This window comes from Mustela nigripes, chromosome 17, assembly GCF_022355385.1.
Source record: "Mustela nigripes isolate SB6536 chromosome 17, MUSNIG.SB6536, whole genome shotgun sequence".
NCBI lineage: Eukaryota > Metazoa > Chordata > Mammalia > Carnivora > Mustelidae > Mustela > Mustela nigripes.
The window spans coordinates 54416808-54441947 of NC_081573.1; the positions used below are offsets into that span (position 1 = coordinate 54416808).

Consider the following 25140-nt stretch of genomic DNA (forward strand, 5'->3'; position numbering starts at 1 on the left):
GCGCTCTGCCTCACCCTCCCCCCCTCGCCTCGGGGGGGTTCGCGGGTGCCGTGGGGGCACCCCCCCCCCGCCCCCCCCCCCCGTCGCCCTCTGACCCCCCCCCCCCCCCCCCCCCCCCCGGCTTGGAAGGTCTCGGCTCACACACAGGAGGAGGCCGGAGCTGCCTTGCTGTGAAGACCAATCTATATGCATGCTTGCCTCCAGCAGACAGGGGACATTTAATTCTTGGCCAGAGTTTCATCGGCTCTATCAGTCTATGACGATAAAATAAATATATGTCTTGGTCACACCAGGAAGTGTCCCCTGCAAACACTCCGGGACATCGCGCTCGGAGGCCTGAGCAGAGCCTCATTCGCTCAGGGCCCCGCTCCTCTGTGCCTGCCATGATTCACTCATGGCATATGTCAGGCATCTTTAATAAAATGTTGGAAACGTTTTCTTCCTTTGCGCCTTTCTGGGGCTTTGAGTACAGATACGAGCGTTGGCTGGGGAAGATGCTTCCTTTGCGTTTATTGATTAAATGAGCAATGGGATGGCAAACCATTTCACGCCATGGTTCTCAAGCTTGACCGGGCCTTGGCGTCACCCAGAGGGCTCGTGGAACATGGCTGGCCGGGGCCCACCTCCAGAGCTTCCGACGCAGAGGGTCCGAGGTGGGACCCAAGCATCCACATTTCTTTCTTTTTTTTTTTCTTTTCCTACTATTTTTTTAATTAATTTTTTTAATAAATATATATTTTTATCCCCAGGGGTACAGGTCTGTGAATCGCCAGGTTTACACACTTCACAGCACTCACCAAAGCACATACCCTCCCCAATGTCCATAACCCCACACCCCTTCTCCCAACTCCCCTCCCCCCTGCAACCCTCAGTTTGTTTTGTGAGATTAAGAGTCTCTTATGGTTTGTCTCCCTCCCAATCCCATCTTGTTTCATTGATTCTTATTCTACCCACTTAAGCCCCCATGTTGCATCACCACTTCCTCATATCAGGGAGATCATAGGATAGTTGTCTTTCTCCGATTGACTTATTTCGCTAAGCATGATACGCTCTAGTTCCATCCACGTTGTCGCAAATGGCAAGATTTCATTTCTTTTGATGGCTGCATAGTATTCCGTTGTGTATATATACCACATCTTCTTGATCCATTCATCTGTTGATGGACATCTAGGTTCTTTCCATAGTTTGGCTATTGTGGACATTGCTGCTATAAACATTCGGGTGCACGTGCCCCTTCGGATCACTACATTTGTATCTTTAGGGTAAATACCCAGTAGTGAGATTGCTGGGTCATAAGGTAGCTCTATTTTCAACATTTTGAGGAACCTCCATGCTGTTTTCCAGAGTGGTTGCACCAGCTTGCATTCCCACCAATAGTGTAGGAGGGTTCCCCTTTCTCCGCATCCTCGCCAGCATCTGTCGTTTCCTGACTTGTTAATTTTAGCCATTCTGACTGGTGTGAGGTGATATCTCATTGTGGTTTTGATTTGTATTTCCCTGAGCATCTGCATTTCTAACAAGCTCCCGGGTCACACAAAAGGCGCTGGGTCAGAGACCATATGGAGAACCACACATCTGAAAGACTATATGGCTTTATTTTCTTATGTTTCTGACCTACATCTATCCTCCTACTATTTCCTCCACCTCTGGTGGAAATTCCTGTCTGTATACCTTCCCAGACAAATTACCCAGTTCAGGGTTTTCTCCGACTTCAGTCTTTTACAGAATTCATTTTTTTAATGCAACCCCATTGTCTTTAGTGTTTACTTTTATTTAGATCAGTTTACTGTTTGTCCCTGATATATTTAGAAAATAAATTTTCTATCATTACCCTAAGGAGAAAATCAATATTGCTTACTATCAATAGGAGGTAAGCTTTAAAAGAAAGATATAATTATTCAAATACAAAAAAAAAATGTTTATCTGTCCTCGGAGGATACCACCTAAAATCATCTCATACTGCCGTGGTATATGTAACCCACTTTGAGGAATATTGATGACAAACAAATTCAGGTCTAAAGAGATTTTTTTTTTTTTTTCAAAATAACACAAATAAGTTCCAGGATAATGGAAATGATAGCATTTAGGCATTTTCTGCTGCTGACTTTGAAAAGCAGACATCACACTCTATTATGAGGGCACTGATGTCAAATCCGTGCGTTCCATAATGCCTCAGACTTGGCTGACTGGGGGGGGGGGGCTCCCCAACTCATATTTCTTTGTGACGAGATGAGCTGAATTCAACTCAGCCAATAAAGTCATTCCAATTTGCATTTTCATAACCCACCCTTCCATTCTCCAAATGTGACTTTCATTTTTAGGACAGAGTTACTCAGTCAATGGATGTGCAATGCCTTTAAAGGGATATTTATCACCCTTGAAAAATCTTATTGCCAAATCTTAATAGTCTTTCTTACAACAAAGGCTCAAATTCACTATCAAGATTAGGAGGTAGAACCTGAATGAGCTTTGCTGGAACATCTCATGAGAAAAGAGATTAAAGCCTTAAGATGGGCAACCCATTGTGGTGGCAGTGGAACAAATATGCAGAAGTATCCCTGAGTTTCCTGCAGCTGGACATTTGCTGTAGGTGAGCCCAGAGGGCAAATCAGAGGTTTGGGAGTTAGTCTACTTGGATTTTCCATCAGGTTCAGCTAGGTAACCTTGAGCGAGGTACGGAAATAGGATCTTGTCGATTTCACCGGTAAAATGGTGGCGATGATGATGGGAAGGGGAGTTGCCAGTCTCAGTGCGGCAAGGCTTACACGGGAACGTCCACGGAAAGTGCTTCCCCTGGGTTTTGGCACCGAGAAAATAAATGAAATACAGATCTGCTATTTGCGTCAGGTCCCCAAGACCACCTCTAGGCTCAGTGATTTGCTAAAAGAACCTGTAAGACTCAGGATGTAATCATGGCTAAGATTTATTTTGGGAGAAGATGCAGAGAAAAATCAGCAAAGGGCAAAGGTGCAGGGGGTGAAGTCTGGGGAAATCAAGGCAGAAGTCTCTTCTCCTAGTAGAGGACATGCTTTATCACTCCAGTAACGAGCTGTGGCTACATGTGGGACCTGATGTCAGCCAGGAAGGCTGATTAGAGACTCAGGGCTCAGGGTTCCACTAGGGGCTGGTCACAGACACACATACCTTCCGTCTGGTATGGGGCAAAGATCCAGGCTCCCAGAAGGAAGAAGGTGCTCAGCATAAATCACAATATTTGTGCAAAAATTTTAGGCACAGTGAGACAGCCTTATCAGTTAGATTAGCGGAGGCCCTCCCAAAATCCACGTTCCCAGATGTCCGTCAAAGGCCAAAGCTGCAAGCAGGCCATTGCAAGGCTATAGTCCCAGGTCTGCTGGGTTTGTGTGCAGGCCAGAGGCCTCTCCTACCTCCGGTCTCATCCACCGTGCTGCCGTCCGGCCACCCTCCTCCCAGTGCTGGGCATATCCACGCAGCGGAGCCTTGCCTTTATGCTTCCTGCTCCCTGTGCCTCCCACACTCAAAAGCTCTTGCATGACCCTGGAGTGACCAGCTACTCAGCATTCTCCTCACTAAAGACACTTTCCCATTCCCCGTTGAATGCCCTTCCTCCTGCCCCATCATTCATTTTCATTTCTCTACGTCTATCACTCCGAAAAGAACCTCTGTATTTATTTCTTATTTGTTCATTGGTACCCCCTCTACTGGAATTAAGTTCCCTAAGGGCAGAAAAATGTATGTTTTGCTTATTATGTCATCTCCTGGGTCTAAAGCAGAACTGGCAGTTAGTAGGTGCTCATTTAATAAATATTTGTCACACGGGTATCGTTAATAACTATGAAACATTTAGTTCTTCTTGATCCCAAAAAACTAAACGTCCACATCCTTCCTGTTTATTATTTTCTCTGAAAGTTAAAAAAAATTTTTTTTGTCAATATTGAATTTACAGAAAATTGACCCAAAAAAATATCATGAGGAGGCTGCGTGCCTCTGGGCTTCTTAAATCCCATCTTTCCACAATTGCACCTTCTCTGCAGGAGCCTAATTCAAAAAGGGCTCGTTCACGGGAGGCTGCTTAAGAAGCTCATGGTTTTGTTTATACTCACGGCAATTGTGGGACACGTCTATTTTCAACACGTTGGCCTAGATTCTTCCAGCAGTTCTCGATCTTTTTGACTGGCATCACGGGCAAAGAGTGGCTGAGAAGCTTCTTCGGCCCTTCCCGGCCCGCTCCCTATCCTTTTCTCTCTTGCCCTCTAGCACAGGGGTCTGCAAATTTTTCCTAAAGGGCCGGATAATACATATTTTAGGCTTTGCAGGCCATAAGGTCTCAGTTACAAAACACTCAACTCTGTCACTGTAGTGTGAAAACAAAGACAATATGTAAATCAGTGAGCATGGCTGTGTTCTAATAAAATCTTATTTACCAAAGCAGGCAGTAGGTGGGGCTGGGCCTGAAGGCTTGAGCCAGTGGCGGACTAGGACAGAGCTCAGATGGAAGGAGAGAAAGTTTCTGCAGTCGGCTCTGTCTACGGGGTGGGGGTCGCAGCTCCTCTCAGCGAATGCTGGGTCTGGAAACTATCTTCCCTCCTGGACCTTAAGGCTTAGGTGAGATAAAAGTGCCCCACTGTTACTGGGGTGCTGTCCTATGCCTGTTTCCCTTATCCCCAACCTGGCCCATACATTGCTAGTTCCTATATCCCTTTCTGCTCCAGTGGTCCAATCTCCTGCGGGGGCTAGGGTACCTGGGACTGAGTTTCCTGGGATATGGGATTTTCAGTGCTAAACTCAGATATTGTCAGAAACCCTGGGGTGATTGGTAACTTGAGCTGGAACCTGATTCTCCCTCCTTCCCGGTCTGTTTTCTGTGACCTTAGTCCTACCCCCAGCACCTCCCACTTGGAGGCTTACCTTTCTGGCCACATAACAGATACAGGGGCCCAATGGGGCTCATAGCCCTCACAATGTGCCCTTCTCTGCTTTACTTGCCCCTAGAACAAAGTCTCCAGCTGACATCTGCCTAGAGAGACTCTGGTGTAGCCTCCTAGCCTAGCATAGAGGCCCTTCATGTGACCGTACTGGACACCATATAATTTTTGGAGAAAATCTCTTCTGTAAATTTTACTATGGGGGAGATATCACTATTTTTTTTTTCTAAGAAGAATCAAACTTTCTTTGAAAGAGTAGTAGGATTAGCAGAAACTTTTAATATTACATTAAGCCAGCTTGAGATGAAAATATCCCAAGTTCTGACTCATGAAATTTCAGGTAATTGAGCTTGTGGACTCGAATAGACATGAGGGAAAAAAAATACATAATATCCTCCTCAAACTGTCTTGGCTCAGACACTTTCTTTCTCCTCAGCTCAAAACCTGGCCAATATTTGCTCGATGGAGGAAACAGTCTGGTTTATCCACACCTACATATAATGCAGCAGTGATAAGGAGAGAGGCTCATGAGTTCATGTATGTGTATCTACACATGCCTTTCTTGTTTGTTTTTAGTGAGGAGCGAGTTGAAGAGGCTTCCCAACTGCTGTAGAGATTAGAGAGGCAGACACTGCAGTAAAGCTGAGGGAGGGGATATCCTCTGTCTTTGGAGACCAGCAAGAAGCCCTTTTTATCACCATAAAAAGTTTGTGCCTTTGAGCAAATGAGCTAAGAGGAAGGGCCTGATGCTTTCAGAAAATGAACTTGAGTAATGGAGCAGGCTGACTCAGCTCCCCAGCATCCAGAGACAGGAAATATGAAAGTGGTTTCAAGAGGAGCACACTGTAGACTTTTCTACGGTGTTGGTGGTTTCACCGTAAAAGACAACTTCTCTGCAGCCCGGTCAAGGGAGACTCCTTTCCTAGCAGGACTAGTACATGGAGAATGGAAGCTCGAGTGCTGGGGAAGCCCAGGAAGGTGATGAAGACGAACAATGAGGTCTTGGCATCAGAGAAATCCACATGAAGACATGAAGGCAAACCAAACAGCACTTCTAAGTTTAATTTCGGAAAGCGATAGCACAATTGAGATAATAAAAGGCAAATGGCACTTGTTGCTAGGGGTCAAAGGGGGAGGGGCATGGACTCTTGTCAGTTGGAGAGGAGATTCTACCCATCCGGAGAATACTGGACTGCAATCTCGGCATGGCCTCAAACCCAAGAACTTGGTGAAAATCCATGATATTTAAATGTTAGCGATTAATCCATAAATGAAAGCCATCTCAGAGATAGTGTGGCCTTAAGGGGATCTGCTGGCCATCAAAACACTGTACCTTCTCTGATAGAGCCTGTTTGTCCTTGGAACAAAGTCTGTAGCTGATGTTTGACTATCGATGGGGGCTCTCATGTAGCTGCCCCATCTGTGTTCTGAACATTAGTAGTACTACAGATGAACTTTCAAGGTCAACTTGATTATCCTCCAGCTTAGCAAAGCAGCAGCTCCCTAATTATGTCAGAAGGCAGGATTATCTCTGATCATTCGAGCTAGGATTCTGGATAAAACATCAAAAGCAATATTTAAATAACGCATGGTCATGAATCAGGGATTCACTGCATTTTTCTCTTACTAAAAAAACTGAATTATGGTGGGCCATTTTGCTCCATTAGGAAGGATTTTCCAGGCTGTTTTAACTCATATATCGTATAACCCCGTCCTTGATTACAAAGTGTCATCATGGGAAAGAAGGAAGCTCTCCTTGGTGTCCTGGTGGTTCATATTTATAAAGAGCCTGCAAAAATGCTAGCAAGGTCTTACCCACAAACCCGAATTAGGAACTGGCACGCTCAGTTCTGTGTTGGGGCTGCTTAGCTCATGGGAGCCAACTGTGCGTATCTCTTCCCAATTCTGTACACAGTGACCATGTTGGCAACTCAAAATTGGCCATGATGGGAGTATCTGCACTATGGAAATTAGCACAAGTTACAAATTAAGGCATTTCATTATTGGAGAGCCAATTGTTAAACACTTACGAGGACTCCCCTGGGTCTTCTTCACAGGTATTTCCTACTTGAAACCAGGGGCCACCTCGTGTTCCACTTAGACTTTATATTACTATCTTGCTTCCTCCTCTAGAAATATGAAGCAGAAAAGTTAAATTATTTTCTAGTTTCCATCTTCTCAAGAATTCTTGACTTTTAAAAACAAAGTTATCAAATACTTCAGGAATTTTTTTTCAACAACAGCATGGTAGCTCCATCTTAAGATACCTGAGTCCTTCTGAGTAGTAACTCGTAGCAGCGTGAAGAGATCACAATCAATCATGGTTCTTCTCACTGTACATCGTCTTTTGTTTAATATGTAAGGGCATACAAGCAAAATCAACTGAATTGATGTGCCCAAGACCTCACTCCCACTGCTCTAACATCGGGTGAATGATGTTCTCCTTTTTATTATTTCTACAAGGTTATGTACTCCGTTCCCATATTTTTAATTGTGTTTTTTAAGTTTGTATTTATATGCCTCTCTTTCCTGTTGTGATTTGTGTTCCTAAAGGGTAGGGGCCCTGTCTTACTCGTTTTTGTGGATCTTGGCAGTAATGGGTAGTAGCCACTCAATAAACGATACTCACATCGGTGAATGAATCTTTAAGAATATGATTAATTGGCAAGTAGAGCCGTCATTGCAATTCCTTTCTGATTTGGGCAAGCAAGTATTTGGACAAATTTTTATCCTAACTACACATTAGGCAGTTAGATCTCAAAGATCTATTTATGTAGATTATTATTTTTTTTAAGATTTTATTTATTTGACAGACAAAGATCACAAGTAGGCAGAGCAGCAGACAGAGAGAGAGGGGGAAGCAGGCTCCTAGCCAAACAGAGAGCCCGATGTGGGGCCCGATCCCGGGACCCTGAGATCATGACCTGAGCTGAAGGCAGAGGCTTAACCCACTGAGCTACTCAGGAACCCCTATTTATAAATTTTAGAGAGAGAGAGTGTGCGAGCTCAGTAGGGAGGGGGAGAGGGAGAGGTTCTCAAGGGACTCCCCACTGAGCGTGGAGACCAACATGGGGATCGATCTCATGACCAGAGATCATGACCTGAGCGGAAACCGAGAGTCTTAACCAACTGCGTTACCCAGGCGCCCAACCCTAGGCAGTTAGATTTTAAAGAAAAGATGCATATCACTCTCTATCCCAAGAGAGGTTCTGTGGCATTCTGCTTAACATAATCGGTTCCTCAACGTCAACACCAACTTCTGCCGGGTTGATTTCTTTTCTTCTGGAAGTTCTCAAAGCGAGAATCATTAGCAGAAAAAAACAATTTAACAAGATAGACGTTTAGTTCAATAGAAGAATTTTCCTGGTGTGAAAAAATAAATTACAAAAAGGACTTTGCCTCTGAAAGATAATTAATAAAAACCTTCCGGTGTGATGACAAATCTGACATCTTGTCTAATGTCTGGCAGAGAAGAAAGCGTTGAGGGTTGCGCAGTTAGAATAAAAATGTTCCACTTCACGGCAAGGCCGGGCAGGATCTGATAATTATTTCTAGTCAAGAAAAGGTCATAGTCTAGTTGTTCCGATGACACAGCATCGGGCCTGGATAGGTGCCTGTTGGCCGTCAGTGGGGTCTTCCCTTTAGGTCTGCCTGGTTTTACGGGTAAATATGGTCAGGAATGTGGGTAATTATGGAATGATTCCCTCTCAGACATTTTGGGAGGTTGTGTTTGTTTGCTTGTTTATTTATTTGCTTTTTAATTTCAGATTTATTGAGGTATAATTGACAAAATTTTAATATAATGTATGTGCCTTGTGAGAGGATTACCGCCCCCCCCCCCCCCCGTCTAGGTATCTAGTCAGTTAGCACCCCTAACACTCCACATATCTATCCCTTCCTTTTTTAATGTTTAATTTTTTTGTGTGAATGAGAACATCTGAATACCAGCCCTTTCAGCAAACATCAACCATACCACACTCTACCAACCGTAGTCATTATGTTTTACAGAACATCTTCACATTTGAATCTTCTTAAAGCTGAAGATTTGTATCCTCTTACCAACCTGTCCCTATCTACTCTACTTCCAAGCCCATGGCAACCTCTTTCCTATTCTCTGTTTCTATGAATTTGATTTTTTTTTTTTTTTTTAGATTCCACATATAAGTGATATTATGTAGGATTTGTCTTTCTCTGTTTGGCTTATTTCACCGACTATAATGCCCACGAAGTCTGTCCATGTTGTCACCAATGGCAGGATGTCCTCCTTTCTCATGGCTAAATAATATTCTCTTTCTACATAGATTATATATATGAATATCCCATAACTGAAATATATGATGTGACATATGGAACATATTATATGTGGAATATATATATATATATATATTTATATATAATATGTATCTTATATATTCTCCATCTACTCTTCCATTGATGGACACTTATGTTGTTTCTATACTTCTTGGGCATTTTGGACTGAACCTGTATTTATAGAACCTTCCCCTTCCCTTATAGAAGTTATTCATGGGTTATAGTAGGCTTAGAAATGGTTCCCTGAACATGTCCACACCCTAACTTCCAGAACACATGGCTATCACCTTGATTACCCAGGTGGGCATGGTGTAATCAGAATCGTCCTTCTAAAAAGGATGCAGGAGGAGTCAGAAACAGAAGGCCACATGATGACGGAAGAAGAGAGACAGAGAGAGACGAAGAGTTGCTATGCTGCTGGCTTTGAAGATAGATAAAGGAATGATGTCATGCTGAGGGATAGAGTTGGTCTATGGGAGCAGGAGAGCCAAAGGAAAAAGATTTTCCCTTGAAGCTTGCTGAAGGAACACAGCCCTATCAGCCCATTTTAGACTCCTGATACCTGGAACTGTAAGATAATAAAATACTTCTCAAGCCACTAAAATGGAGGGAACTTGATACAGCAGCAATGTGGAACTAGTGTATGGGCCATGTCTTATTTTGGGTTCCCCTGAATCAGAGCTGGAGACAATGGGCTAGATAAAGGCTGCTTTCTTTAGGAGATGACCCAGGAAGCAGGAATGAGGGGCAAGGGGGTGAGGCAGGGGAGGAGAAAGAGAGCCAATATAATGACATGTCACTGAAGTCACCGCTGTGGGCAGCGAGGGCTAAACCAACAAGACCTCTGAAAGGCACATGGGATGTTCCTTCACTCCGGAAGTGTGCATCTGGAGGAAGGCAGTTAGGACATGCAACCTGCTGCCATTTCTCAGTGTTGAGGGCGCCCCTGAGGGATTCCCCTGGAGCATCAGCTCCTCCATCTTTCCCAGCTCTGCTCAACCTCACATTAACCGGGTTCCTGCAGCATAGGAGCAAGTCCCACAGCAAAATGTGAAGAGACTGAGGACATTCTATGGGACAAGGCTGAGCTCTTAGGAAACTGTTCACAGCAGCAGTGGCTGAGATGGGAGGCTGGCTGAGGTAGTAGACTGGAGCATTGTCATCTGTTGGACTGAATCTTCCCCCCAGATCTATTCATCTAGTTGTATTCTATCCGTTGTCTCCATGGGGTTGGGGTTTTACATGTGGACCAGATAGCTCTTCCAATGCCTGGCACACAGTTGGTCTCACCCAGGAGCATTTCATACAAGGACTCCCTTCTTTATTTGATTTAAGGGAAGCAGGTCTTATCTGGCATCTGAAACCCCTAATTTAATTACTAAGATTTCATAAATAGACATAAATCTCACCAACTCTAGAGCAGGTACAGCCTCTAGCTTCTCCTAAGGGCCAGTTAACCAAATCTTCCTAATCGTGTTAACTAAAATTCTTACAAAACTGTTCTTCTTTCAAAATTTACTGGTTGATTCTAGTTGATTCATCCTCAAATCTTAATAGTGAACAGTTAATTCTATTTAGACAGAAATTGTGATTTCATTGAGTGAATTATTTTTGGCTCTGTTTTAGCCAGACTAAAGGAGGACATGCCTGGTCAGCTCAATCCTACTTTAAGACAAAACACTTTCAAATAATCTTGAAAACAACCCAGAGCTTGTTATCCCTGCCAAATTGCTTCCTGTTTCTTCAGCTGGCATGCCTAGTGTTTGCACTTACCAAACCTCTGCATGGAACATTCTTTATTATTCTTTACTACTTGAGAAATGTCAATCAGTTTTCCAATATGGCTTTATCCGTGACCTGGTCCCTATTCTGATTAGCATGTAGCACCTATTATGAGCCAGTTCCTGTCCTAAACCTTTTGATTTATGTTAACTCATTGGCCTCGCAAACTGATGAGGGTAGAAAACCTTACTGGCTATAGTGTACAAATGAGAGAACTAAGGCACAGAGAAGTTAAGTACCTTGCCCAGGGTCACACAGCAACTAAGGGGTAAAATTAGAATTTGAACCCAGGTAATTTAGTTCAGGATTCTTTGTTTTGAGCCACTTTCTAATGCCCAATATACAGAAAATATAATATAATATAACATGATATTATATTATTATTTGTCCTGTGTCTGCCTTTTCTTCTAGATAATAATTTTATCAAGGACTATGTTCATTTCTCCATCTCTGACATCTAACCACATTCCTGGCAGATAATAGAAATTGTAAACTTTGTCTAAGGAAATTAATGGAAAAAATGAACCCTACTACTTTGTTATGATAGCAGATCAAAAATGCCCTACCACTTGCAAGGACAGTTGCTAAGACCAAAGAGAAGAAGCTGTGCTGTTGGTGTTCAGGAATGAAGCCCTCAGACAGCAATTTCTACATCATGACCACCTGACAGTCTTGGCCAGGGTTCCAAAGTCATGAGTCTGTTTTCATCTTCCTTCTCTTCTTCTCTCCCTCCATTTCCGTCCACTTTTCCATCTTTCCTCCTTCCTCTGTTCCTCTCTCTCTGTTGGTTTGCCCAGATTATATTTTTATCTTAAAAAAAAAAAAAAAAACAAAGTAAAGGGAGACAATGTTTTCTGAGGGTCTACTGTGGGGCAATACCATGGTAGACTGTATGAGTTTCCTCCAGCTGCTGTAACAAATTGCCATGTGCTTAGCATTAACTGAAATCAGCTAAATTTAAAAAATTAAGTTAACTAAGACGAACTAAAACAACACACATGGATTATCATGTAGTTTAGAAGATCAGCAGTCCAAAATCAGCCTCACTGGGCTAAAACCAAGGTATTAGCAGGGCTGTATTCCTTCCAGATGTTTAGGAGAATCTGTGTTTATCCTTCTCCAGCCTCTGGAGGCCTCTTGCCCTCCTTGGCTGGTCATCCCTTTGTCCACTTCCAAAGTTGGCAATGGCAGGTTGAGGCTTTCTTACACCTCATCTCTGCAGCCTGGTTCTTAGGGTCACATCCCTTTCTGGAGCTTTTCACCCTTCTCTCTTCCAATTTCATGGATCCTTGTGATTATACCTGAATACTCCAGGATAATTATTCTTTTTTAAAGTCAGTTGGCTTTCAACTTTAATTCCCCATGACCATTTAATCCAACATATCCACAGGTTCTGGGGATTGGGCTGAGGACATCCTTGGGCAACGGTAATTCTGTGGCTTTGCATTTAACAATTTGAAGAAAAGATACGGAGTAGCATTCAGATGGCGATAAAGATGTTGGTTCCAAACTATGGGTGAAGGGAAGCAGTTCAAACTGGGTATGAAGGACTCACCAAACCAGAAGTATTCTCTCTCTTTTTCTTCCCAAGAATCGCAAAATCATTTCTAAGTGTCGGTTACATTAAAGGCCAAGAAAATGGCAGGGATTCTGTGTTTCTGAGGCTATCAATCCCCAGGAAGATGGTCAGGAGGTCAGATTCGTGGGTAGTGTGGATGACACGAGTTGACGCTCTCATGAGGGTATGCACAAGTGTCCGTGCCTGTGTGCATGTGTGCTTGTGTGTACACGGATGTGCCCTTGTGTGTGTTTTTAAAGCGCCTCTTCTCTCCGTGCTTTCCGTGTAGGCAGGGTGCCTTTATAAACCCTTCGAGGACTCTGGCAGGATAAAGAATCAATCAAAATTCACTGCTGTAACATCTTTATATCCTGCAAGCCGGAGCGGCAGCCTTTCTTCCCTGCCAATCTAAGCTCCTCCAAAAAGACTCCAGTAGGCTGACTTTGACACAAGTAAACCAGAGGTGTTTTATGGCAAGGATAAAGAAACTGTCCGTCCACGCTAATAGCAAAAAGCAGTGAGTCCGTGAGAGGAAAACAATGAGGGGCCAGGAGACACTAGTGAGTTCACTTGGCAAATACCATTTTGGAGTTGGCTTACGTGACGATGAGATCTTAGGCTGCTCACTGCCCGCTGGGCTCATTTGTGGCAGGAAGTTTCTCTTTGGAGCTATGGCTACTTCGGATACAGTTGTGTTAAGCTTTTCTTCAGTCCTGATATTTTTCTCTGACCCCTGGGACGTATTTGTGACACCATGGTAGAGAAGCCCCTCTGTGTCCCTGTCTCTTCCACATTTAGCATATCGTCGTTGGCCAGGAGAGGTGCGGGCTCACACACGCAGCCCTAGATCGTAAGGGTCTGTGCACTGGGCTCTTTCTACCGGAAGTCTCCACCATCTTGGAAGTCCTTCCTTTCTGTTTTCATAGATGAGGAAGAGGAGACAGTTCAGGGGCCAGGCTGAGAAGTGGCGAAAACCCTTTTACTCTCTTCGTGTTGGCCAGAACTCAGTCACATGGCAAAACCCACAGCAACAGAGCTAGGAGCACACAGTTGTGGATACAATTAGGACAAGTAAGTAGAGACTCATACCAAGGAGAGTTCTTTGTTTGAAAAGCCCATTTCCCAAGTCTAGAGGAGGGATTGCAAACTCAAATGCCTCGGGGGCCAGACAGTGTGTTAATGAGTCAAGCGAGCAGGAGGGATAATACAGGGAACGGTGCAGACAAGGACAGCCAAGAGAGGTACACCCTTTATAACGGGATAATTTAACTTTTATGATAGACTGCTATCGCTAAACTCACCAGATCTGCTGGCCACGTCCGTCGCGTCTGCTGCCAGTTGGCAACCTGCAGTCTGGGACAGAAAAAAAAAAAAAAAATTTTTTTTCTGGAAGCAAAATCCAAAGTTGGCTATGTTCGTGAATCACTACCTGTCAGGATAAACATAAACCCTTTCTTTTTAAAAAAGAAAGCTCAGAACAGCAGCAAAGAAATGGAAGCTAAAATAAGAGGCAGTTATAAAGAGTGTGATGTAAGGCTTTGCTCTCGGTGTGTACAGTTAGGGCAGTGGCGCTTACACAGAGGATGGAGCTCTGAGCTACCGTTTTAAAGGACGCTTGGTGTACACCAGTGTCCCACAAAACCAGCACAACTCCGCTCACAATGGGCACTGATGTTTACCATTGTGCGCTTGACCCCAAGATGCAAACCCTCCTCCACCTTCTACCTGACTCAGGCCCTTGCTGTTTCCCTTTGAATATATCTGAGCACAGTCTATACACTGGCCAGTTTTATAGTAGCAAAAAGAGTAATATTTGGATGATATCTGTCAATGTCTATCCTAGGGAATATGGTATCAGTGAATTGTGTCTATTGTTTTTAACAGAATATAGAGAAACAATGGTAATAATAATAGCAAACATTTATTGAGCAACTACTATGCCCTGAATGACATAAGGCCCTTAAAGACAATTAACTCATTTAGTCCTCATAATAATTTTAAGATACTATGATTGTTCCAAATTCCATCGGAGGAAAATGAGACACAGAAGGTTACTTGCCCAAGGTCACAGCTGGTAAATGGCAGCTAATAAACCAGGATTCCCACCGAACCGATGTGGCTGTGTTCCGTACTTATAGTTGGTCTGGACACGAATCTGCTTTCATAAGCAGGCTGATTGTAATTTTCAAATAATAGAAATCCTTCAGTGATCATAAAATTTGACCACTGCTGAGCTTTCAAAGGTGTATTGGCTGCTTCTTGTTTATGAGATGCAAGCTAATGCATAAATGAACCCAAAACCTTGTAGGAAGACCATTATTTCTAAGGCATTAAAGATAAATTCAGAATGTTCATAGCATATATTCTGGAAATATCAAAGAGGGTTTGGAGAAAAGTAGGTCCAGGTAGCGTATATGTAAGAGTGACACCTGATGGTGTTGGAGAAGGGGCTTCATCTAGTTGGGGAGTAATGTACAAACACTTATCTTTAAACCACTGAGGGAGGCTTCTTCATAATCTTCCACCAAACTCATTATGGTTGAAATTGGCAAGTGGGTATCCCTGACCAGTTCATGCTTAAATTCTGCTAGAAAGTCAAGGGCACTAGCAATCAGTAGTATTTTCTACTACTACTACCCAGTCAGACATTCAGCTTTTGGGAAGCCCTAAATTAGTCTGGGTTCTTTTTTACATACAATTTTCTGATTTCAGAGATGTGTTACATGAAACCCAGACAGACACAAAGGAACTTAAACGTGAAAGCAAAGAGTGTGCTGGCAAAAAAGAGAAGTCTATGTTCCTTTCCGTTTATCTAGCTAATTCTGGCCCATCTTTGAGATCAAAGCAGAAATGTCCCTTCCATGGGTTTGCTTTCCCTGGTCCCCCCAGAGGAAGTTAAACTCCCTGTCCCTGGCTTTTATGTGCTCTCCAAGACACCTGCAATTTCCTCTCAAGTTAAAATTCTAGTTAGTTAATTAAATTATGATTTGTCATCTTTTCTAGTCCACGTGAACAGTTAACCCTTGCTGGTCACTTACCCTGTGGGACACTATTCTAGTTGTTATATTTTTTTCAAATTTTTTAAATTTGGGGGGCGGGGAAAGCAAGAGAGAACCCTAGAGTGATCTAGAGGGAGGGTCGGACACCTAACTGAATGAGCGCCCCTATTGTAGTTCACATGCACCATCCGCTGAAAGTACATCTTAGTCTCCCGATTTCCATTACTGTCAGTCAGTAAAGGACAGGGCCAGGATTTGAACCTCTGGAGTTTGTGCTTCTAATTCCTGCCTTATGATGCTTATATAGATAAGCTCCAGAACAGCACCTCGCCAAGTGCTTGCTGAATCCCGGGCGATGAACAAGTTCGGGGCAATACGTAAATGAATGAACGCAGGGAGGAGGGACTCGTTCTCGCTGCACTGAGTCACACGTTGCCCAGGAGAGTGCTGCGCGCTTTTCTCTTATGAGTTTGGTGGGTGGCGCGACCCAAGAATGTGCAGATTAAAGCTAAGCCTCTGGGAGTCCTCTCACCACTCCCACCCTCCCGGACGGTCAGCTGTTGGAAAAGGTTTATTTTTCCTTTTTGACTCTGGAGGAATCCTGAATAGAGCCCGCCCAGGTGTCAGGACAGAGATGGAGCTCCGGAGAGACAAGATCCACGTCGTCCACTGAACTAATCCCTCAACCCGGTCCAGACCCTTATGTTCAGGATCGCTAGAGAAATGGCATCTCCATAGTTCTAGGGGGTGACTGATTTACTGGTCTGGGGTTGAGGGCAGAATTAGCTGACTAGAAGGTTAAGGTCTAATTGTAGGCACCGGGTGCCTGGAGGCCGCCTTTGACCGTTTTCTGTTTAACTGGATTTGCATTGGCCAGTTATAGATTTTCTGCTTGCAGAATTGCCCGCAAATTATTCCGAGTCCTGAATCTGCATTCTGTGTGTGTGCCACTTGGGATGTCAGCATTATGATTGCCTTGGAAGCAATCTTCCCAGAGTCTGCTCTGGAGGCAAGGGAAAGTTTCACAAGCAGAACTGCTCCAATATGGAACTATAAAATCCTAACCCCTTTGATTTTTGAAAGATGATGTCAGTCAGGGTGACGACTGACCCATTTCAATTTCTCTGATGTTCCTTGGTTCAGCCACACCACGAACCTCTGAAGATTAATTCTCGCTCTCATTCCTTGGGGTTCAGTGCCTCTCAGTGGGCTGGTATTTAGAGACAAGCCCTGGTTCCAAGGCATCCCAACCTTTTGTGCACTCTTTGGAATTTGCTGGTGGGAATAATAATGAGTTTTCTTCAACAGCTTGTGTCCAGTGGTTAAGAGTTTGCAACACAGGATCAAAATTTGGTTTCCTAAGAAGCAGGCAGTAAATCAAAGATTTGAGTGCAAGTGGATTTTTTTTTGGGGGGGAGGAGGTGTCAGACAACCCCGGGAATCGTGAAATTCCCATTTCATGAGGAAGCGAGTCAGGGAAGGAAAGGCAGCCAATGGAAGGTGAGTTATCTCACCAGATGCCATCGTGGGCAGCTGGGGCTGCACGTGGAGACAGGGAGACAGAACACTGCCTTTGAGAGCTCTCTCCTGGGGGGTGAGATGGCTGGGGTATTTGTGCACAGATTCTCATCAGTTATGGTCAAGGGCTTCTGCTGAAAATGTGAATTTCCAAACTCTCTGCCGGCACCATGCTCTGTTAAAACGGCCTTCCCCAGATTTCAGAGAAACAGCTCAGAGAAAAAAAAAAAAAAAAAAAGTAAAATCCCACCCCGAGACATGGAAAGCCTACGGTGGCTTGGGAGGAGCTCCGACCATCATCCAGATGAGAGGACATGTAAGCCTGGCTTCAGATCCTGGCCCCCGTCCTCCTAAATGCACCATCCTGGAAAAGTGTCAGCATCTCTAGAATGTGAGGCCCTTGTCCTATGAAATATTAAATACATCATAGGCTGCAGTAGAGATCCAAGGAGATGATGCATATAACAAACTTAGCATAGCGCTCGCCATAAAGGAACGGTAGAGAACGTTAGCACTTATGCATTAAGTAATACGGAGCGTCTTCTCTGGGCCAGTAAATGCAGTAGGTGCTTGGTATCAAAGTTGGGGAAAAAGAGGTCCCTCCCATCTTCACGGGGCTTGTAATCTTGACCTACTAAACCCAAAACTATTTCTTACCTTCCTAAATCATCCCTTGTCCAAGAATGTGTCACACACTTGTATATTCCAAAACATACAGCCTAAATTTTTGACCGTGGGATGAAGCACCCCAAGGATTTGTAAAGAAAAAAAACTGAGCTTTTTGAAGCAATTGTAAGTTTTAGATTTTTCTAGTAGCCAGACTTATAAGAGTAAAAAGAAAGTGGTGACATTGACTTTAATAATATATCTATGTTATCCAGTCTGTAAAATATTATTGTTTCAACATGTAATCCATCTACAGATGTTTAAATTAGGTATTTGACACCATTCTTCTTTTTGGTACTCAGTCTTCAAAATCCAACACATCTTTTATACTGACGACTTCAGCCCCGCTACAACTTCACGTGCTCAGTAGCCGAGTGTGGCTCACGGCCACCGTATTGGATCGGGAAGGTCTAGTGGGCCCCGAATTCCTTCGGGAAGCAATTTCCAGTGGAATATTCTGCTTTCCTCCTCCTTAAAGATGGCACTGCTCCTTTGCATCTATGACAATGAAGTTGGTTTTAACCTGGGCGTCCTATGAAATTGACTGTTTTTGTAATGAACTTTCACACATAGAAACCATGGTGAGATTCTTAGCAGGTGTAAAAATCTGACAAAGTTATTTCTTTCACAGCAACTTGATGGAAGCTACAGCAGCTGTTCCTATTTGCGTGTTTTCCAAATCTCATTGCCAAAGCGAATTCTTGGCAGCCACTGGAGAAGTATCAACTTACCTCTTTATTTGGGAAATGAAATTAAAACCTCAGCTCATTTCTAAAAGTCACAGATTTGGTAGAAGTTAGTGGGGCAAACACATAAGACGCTGTTAAAATATTGATGGCTTCGGTTTTTCTCAGGTGCTGCTGCTAACATCTGCAGAAGACTTGGACTGCACGCCTGGATTTCAGCAGAAAGTGTTCCACATTAGCCAGCCAGCTCAGTTCATCGAGGACCAGGCGATTCTAAACTGTAAGCAATGTCACTCGGTGATTCTTTGGGTCTGTTCTCATACTTGAATTCACCAGAGTCTAAGAATGTGTCTCAGGATGCAGTATTCCCTAAGTGAAGTGTTTTCTGATCATTTTCCTTATATGTCACTGCCTGATCCAGTGCTTGAATTAGAGCCTTGTCGGCTGAGAGGTGAAGAAAATGGTTGTGTATCTCTTGAGTATTTTATCACTGGTGAGCACTTCCCCACTGCTCCCAGAAAAGGAGACCGCCAGCCTCCAACAGGAGTGCTACTCCACGCAAAGGACATTAAATCCATTTCCCCTGGGTAGGTTCCTGAGAGCAAAACCAACGCCTTCCCAAGGATGTGCTGTTTTACTGGGATTTCTTATGCCTCATGTTAGATCAAAACAATGGTGAGAGCAGGATGTTGGCTTCTGGGAATTTTTGGTCAGAGGAATTCAAAACTCCTATTCTGAAGGCCAGTAAGAGGGTCTTCGGAGACATGCAAAACCTCTACTGGCTCTTTTGTGGACTAAACTCAAATCCCCCGAAATTCCAATTAAAATATGCTCTCTTCAGGTCTGTGGTTTATAATCTCTTTCTATTTTTAATACCGGTATCATATTGTTTTATCTTTATGAGGGCATGGAGTGCATTGTTAAGTGCAGAGCAAGCATTGTTTTAGCACAATAGAATCTAAAATTGATGGTAGACAAATAACGATAAAATTGTAAGCTCTGGAGCACCATTCTTTAACACTTGGGATTGTAGAATGTGAAAACAATGGTCTAATTTGGCCAGATGCTCCAAGGTCCCTTAGGAAAGATCATTGTGCATTTGCCCTTACGGTCTCAGGCTCACCTTCCACGCTAACTGGGCTCCTCCGTTCCCGGGCTCTGTGGCTGGTGGGTTTAAAGAAAAGGAAAATAAGGCAAGATAAAACAAAACAAAACAAAACCAGCCTGCTTGTGATTGGATGGCTCTGTGAGGCTGGAACGCATTTGGAGAGTTGAAAGGAGCACAGTAATGAAGACGCAATGCGGGGCACGGTGGGAAGTACCCAAGGTGAAGTCCGCGAACATCTTGATGTAATTAGACCAATGAAATCATTTCGGCAATTAGAGTCGGCGATGACAAGGTTCAGGCCCGGCACAATAAGTGAATTACAATATGTGATTTCATGTTAATTTGATCCCTGAGTGTGACTCCTGGGTCAGGTCATCGGGAACCCTTGTCTTTTGATTCTTCTATTTATCAGAATCAAGGTATTTCAAAGGGAACCTTGCTTAAGAGACCATTTTTCCCCCCACTGGCTCTTCTCCCCATTCATCTGTTTGTTTCATCTCCTTCCTTCTTCTCTCTCTCTCTCTCTCTCCCTTTCCCTCTTCTTTCTTTCTTCCTTTTTTTTTTTTTTTTGCAAGCAATTATCCCAAATGGCATCTATATTAACATGGGTGGAAATGCGAAGCCACCCTGAGTATGGAAATTAATAGAGTTGGTATGCAAAGCAGGCCCATAAATGTGATTGCTTCTGTAATTTTCACGACACCAAACAGCTTTTAATTCACCGCTGAGAAGCTGGAAACAATCATACTTTGGGGGATCTTTTTAATTTAAACTAGACCATACTGTACATTCCAATATCACAGTTTTGTGTGTGTCTGTGTTTTTTTTTTAATCCCCTAAGTAATTAAGCGGGTTATGGTTGTTGATTCTGTGTAAGCTAGTAAATGCTAAATGGGACTGGCTTGATTATCAACGATACCACGTTCAGGAAAAGTCAGTGATAGGGGAATTGAAGATATTTAAAGTTTTAGATATGAATTTGTATGTAAATTGTTGGATCAGCAAAATCGGACTAGCCCCCTCTCAGTGAAACTGTAGGTTCATGTGTATTACTAGGGTTAAAAAAAAAATTACCAAGAGTACATCTAGTCTGGTGCTTTTGAGTTCCGTGTCAAAGCAACGAACATAGGTTGTTATGAGTTAGACCCTGCACATGAGGTTAATTGTGCCTAAATGAAGAAGAAAGTTTCCATAGACTTGAGAATGCCTATTGAATATTGTTTTGGAAAGTCTGGATTTCCAGAAGAAATGACACTGCATTGCTCTATTCCAGAGGAAAGGAAAAGCCTGGAGAATTGAGTATTGATGAACCATCCCCCCAGGCCATGAACATCACCCCTGCTCTCTCGCTCCCTCTCCTTCTTCCCTCTCTCTTGCTCTGTTTCTCCCATGCATTCCCCTAGGGTTCAACACAAGACCCTTCTAGCTCTGAAAACGTGATGAACAAGAACCAATTGCGTGGTGGGTGCTCAGAGGATGAAAGCCATAGGGACACAAAGCTAATGTCTGCATGAAAATGGAAAAGAGTCAAACAGAACCAGGAAGTTTTAAAATACTTAGATACTTGAGGTTGCATGCCAAGATGTGGGAAATGGTTAGGATGATTTTAGCAACATACATAGAAGCTGAAGTTGTAGGTAGTAAAAGAGGTTACAAGACACTAGGCTAGTAACATCTCTCGGACTCCATTTACGGTGTTTGTACTTTCCAGTTTTGCTTTATCTTTACAATATTTAAGAGCTCTGGTTTCCAATGATTGTAAAGTTTTGTCTTGCGGAAGGTGTAAACACAGCATAATCAATCAGTTGATGTCTACACTTTTTACCATTCTCTGAGGTTGTCCGAAAGTGGTGTCTCTTTGCCTGACAGACACAATATATCTGCCCATATTCCCAGACTTATAGTCAACCAATTTTGGGTTCAGCTTTTAGGAGGCCATAGAAAATGTTTATTCTGCCCATGGCTTCCTTTTTTCTTTGTTCCGACAGTAATATTTCCTTTCATCCTTTTCCATCTTTCTCCTCAATTCTCAATGACTCATCTTTCTCTAACTGTTACTAATGGTCACCTCCACTCCTTTTATTTCCCTAATATTTTATTCACTGTTCGCTCCAATACATCTTTCCTTCAGTTGTTCTAAAGCCTTTTATTTTCTTCACATCCAAATAACTCTTTATTCTACTCTCCTTTCCACTAACTAGACTTGCTTTCGTCTTTAAAAGGCCATTTTTCAACAAGCTTCTAGGATCAAAACATGGTATCCCACTATTCTTCTAATGTAACCCAGGGAGCTCTTTCATTGTACCTTTCACAGTGTGATGCAAAGCCCCCAACTCATGATAACTTGGACAAAAGTTTCCTGCCTTCATCTCAGTCTTGAAAAATGAACTGGGTAGATGTGCTTATTCATTTTTTTTTTCTTGTATGAGAAGTACAAGAAGAAAGGGAAAGACAGCGTGGAAGACAGGAAACATCCATTCAAGGCCTTTGGACTCAGGGAGGGATCCTTGAGGGGTTTCCTCAAGGTAGGGGGTCCCTAGATGCCTCCTACACCCAGAATTCTCTTAATGGGTTCGTACTGTTGCTTCGTCTGTAATATGAAAATCATGGGATTCTGGTACCCATCATCTTGGCCCCATGAGATTTGAACACGGATTCTGGTTACACTCTCCCAGCTGACACCCAGGCTTCAGAAGAATAAGTGGCCTGGGAAACTGACAAGCCACACAGCTAAGGTGGAAAAGGACCAGGTGATAAGGTGCTGACTATCTATGTTTGGCAAAATTATAGAACAGACTCTCCTGCCCTGGCCACATCAGCTCAAACACATCTTCCTAGCCTTGTGGCAAGATCTATGATCGAGTTAGCTAAGGGGAACGATACTCATGACCCTCCAGATTCTATTAATGGGAAATAGCTCCAACTTCAAGAGTCCAGAAAGGGGGCGCCTGGGTGGCTCAGTGGGTTAAGCCGCTGCCTTCGGCTCAGGTCATGATCTCAGGGTCCTGGGATCGAGTCCCGCATCGGGCTTTCTGCTCAGCAGGGAGTCTGCTTCCCTCTCTCTCTCTCTGCCTGCCTCTCAGTCTACTTGTGATTTCTCTCTGTCAAATAAATAAATAAAAAAAAAAAAAAAAAAGAGTCCAGAAAGGACACCCCATTGGCCATCTAGGCATTATTAGATCAGTACTTTTCTGTCTCTTACTGTTTATCCTTCCTGAACTACTCTTTGTGAAACACACACACACACACACACACACACACACACACACTGCTGCACCTGAGTTCACCTAAAATACAGCTTGTATAACTATACTTTTTAAAAATTTAAATTCAATTAATTAACATATGGTGTATTATTAGTTTCAGAGGTAGAGGTCAGTGATTCATCAGTCTTATGTGATATCCAGAGCTCACTACATCACGTGCCCTCCTTAATGTCCATCACCCAGTTACCCCATCCCCTACCCCCTCCCCTCCAGCAACCCTCAGTTTGTTTCCTATGATTAAGAGTCTCTTATGGTTTGTCTCCCTCTCTGCTTTTGTCTTGTTTCATTTTTTCCTCTCTTCCCCTGTGATCCTCTGTTTTGTTTCTTAAATTATACATATGAGTGAGATCATATGATAATTGTCTTTCTCTGATTGACTTATTTCGCTCAGCATAATATCCTCTAGTTCTAGCCACATCATTGCAAATGGCAAGATTTAATTTCTTGATGGCTGCATAGTATTCCATTGTCTATATATACCACATTTTCTTTATTCATTCATCTGTTGATGGACATCTAGGTTCTTTCCATAGTTTGGCTATTGTGGGCATTGCTGCTATAAACATTCAGGTGCAGGTTTCCCTTTTGATCATTACATTTGTATCTTTAGGGTAAATACCCAATAGTGTGATTGCTGGTCATAGGGGAGCTCTATTGCCAACTTTCTGAGGAACCTCCATGCAGTTTTCCAGAGTGGCTGCACCAGCTTGCATTCCCACCAACAGCGTAAGAGGGTTCCCCTTTCTCTGCATCTTCGCCAACACCTGTCATTTTCTGACTCGTACAACCCATAGAATTACACTTTCAATAACACACTTGGACTACTTAGAATAGCCTTGGTATCAAAGAGTCCCAGTAACCTAACAGTAAAGTTTACTTCTCATTCCGGTCACGAGGATGCTGGCCAGGCTGCTCTCTTGGGTAGTTAGACTCCAAGTGGGGGCTCTCCATGCAGGAACTTGAGGACTCAGGCTACTTCCAACTTGGTCTTGCCATCTTGGCCTTTCTAGTCATTCTTATGTCACTGAGCTGGGGACAAGAAGAGGTGTGGGCAGGACATCCCAGAGGTTTAACCACGTTAGCTCAAAAACAACATACATAGTTTCTGCACATATTCTATTCACCAGTCATGTTGGCTGTGTGGCCATGAGTGAGCAAGTTCTTCATATCCTCTGAGTTTGGTTTATCTCATCTAAAAATGATAATGGCAGTCCATACTTTTAGAGTTGATGCTGATTGATGGAAAAAATGCTCAGCCTAGTGATGAATAAATGAAAGCCGCTCTTAACGACGGTCAGTGTTGCTGCGGTTCCTGTTCTTGTTAGTCCTGCTATCCATAGACCTGAGATGGGCTCAATGTCCCTACAATGGCCATCTAAGCCAGGCTTTATAGAAGATAAATCGTGGGCATTAAAAATCTGAAGAAATGAGTAATTTTAGGATTTGAACTTCATGGACCAGTTGATTTTTTTTTTTTTTAAATCTTGGATTGATGAGATTGTATTTTTAAAATATTTTTCTAAGCCTGGATATGAAAAACAAAACAGAAAAACCCAAGCAAATAGATGAGATGGAGGGAGAATACTACCATTTACTTGGTTAGAATTTTCTTTTAAGAGGTCATTTGGCAAAAAATACAAATTAAAAAAAATATGTAAAAGATCGTTTGGCACCAAAAAACAAATGAAACAGGAATATGGACTAATTACAGCAGAGAAGGCACTTCTTTCATTTGAGTAGATTTTGTTTTGTAAAAAAATGTGCCAAGTGTTCTTATTTACCTCATTTTAGCGGGAAATCACATATCAAATGCATTAGGCTGAAATTACTTTTTCTGCCGTTGACGTTCCTGATGCTCTTCTCAAGTTTCGGTGCGTTCTCAAATTCATTTTCTAGAGAGGCAGGTGGGGACAAGTCTTAAGAGATTTCCTTGTGACGGGCGATATGCCCATGCTGACAGCAAGAAGAGAGGGAGCATTTCTGGAAAATGGAAGAAGCATGATACCTTGGGAATAGGTGTTGGGGTTCATAAAATGCACCACAGCCGTTGAGCAGTGTGACATCTACCACCTTCACAGCTGGCATTTACTGGGCACTCTCTAAGTGTGGGGGGCCCCCTTTGAACCTCTTACCAGACCTTAGGGGATACAATTCTCTCTTACGCCCATTTTACAGGTGAGGATACTAAATTTGGGCAAGGCAAAGCAATTTACCCAAGGTCGTGTCACTCGTATTTGGCAACATCAAGATTTGAACCCAGGATTTGAGTCCCCGGGCTCTAATCTAGAGTTCTTTAGCCTAGTGTCTTGTTTTTGGTCATGGCAACAGTGACACAGCAAGAA

At 43.2% G+C, this 25140-nt stretch overlaps 1 protein-coding gene across 1 annotated transcript in view; it reads left to right on the top strand.

The window, feature by feature from the left end:
* Positions 1 to 25140, top strand: part of CDH13 (cadherin 13) — a 987824-nt gene that overhangs the window by 203020 nt on the left and 759664 nt on the right. Inside the window, exon 2 of the mRNA XM_059382150.1 lies at positions 18593 to 18704. Coding sequence (XP_059238133.1) covers positions 18593 to 18704 — 112 coding nt within the window. The remainder of the gene's footprint in view (positions 1 to 18592; positions 18705 to 25140) is intronic.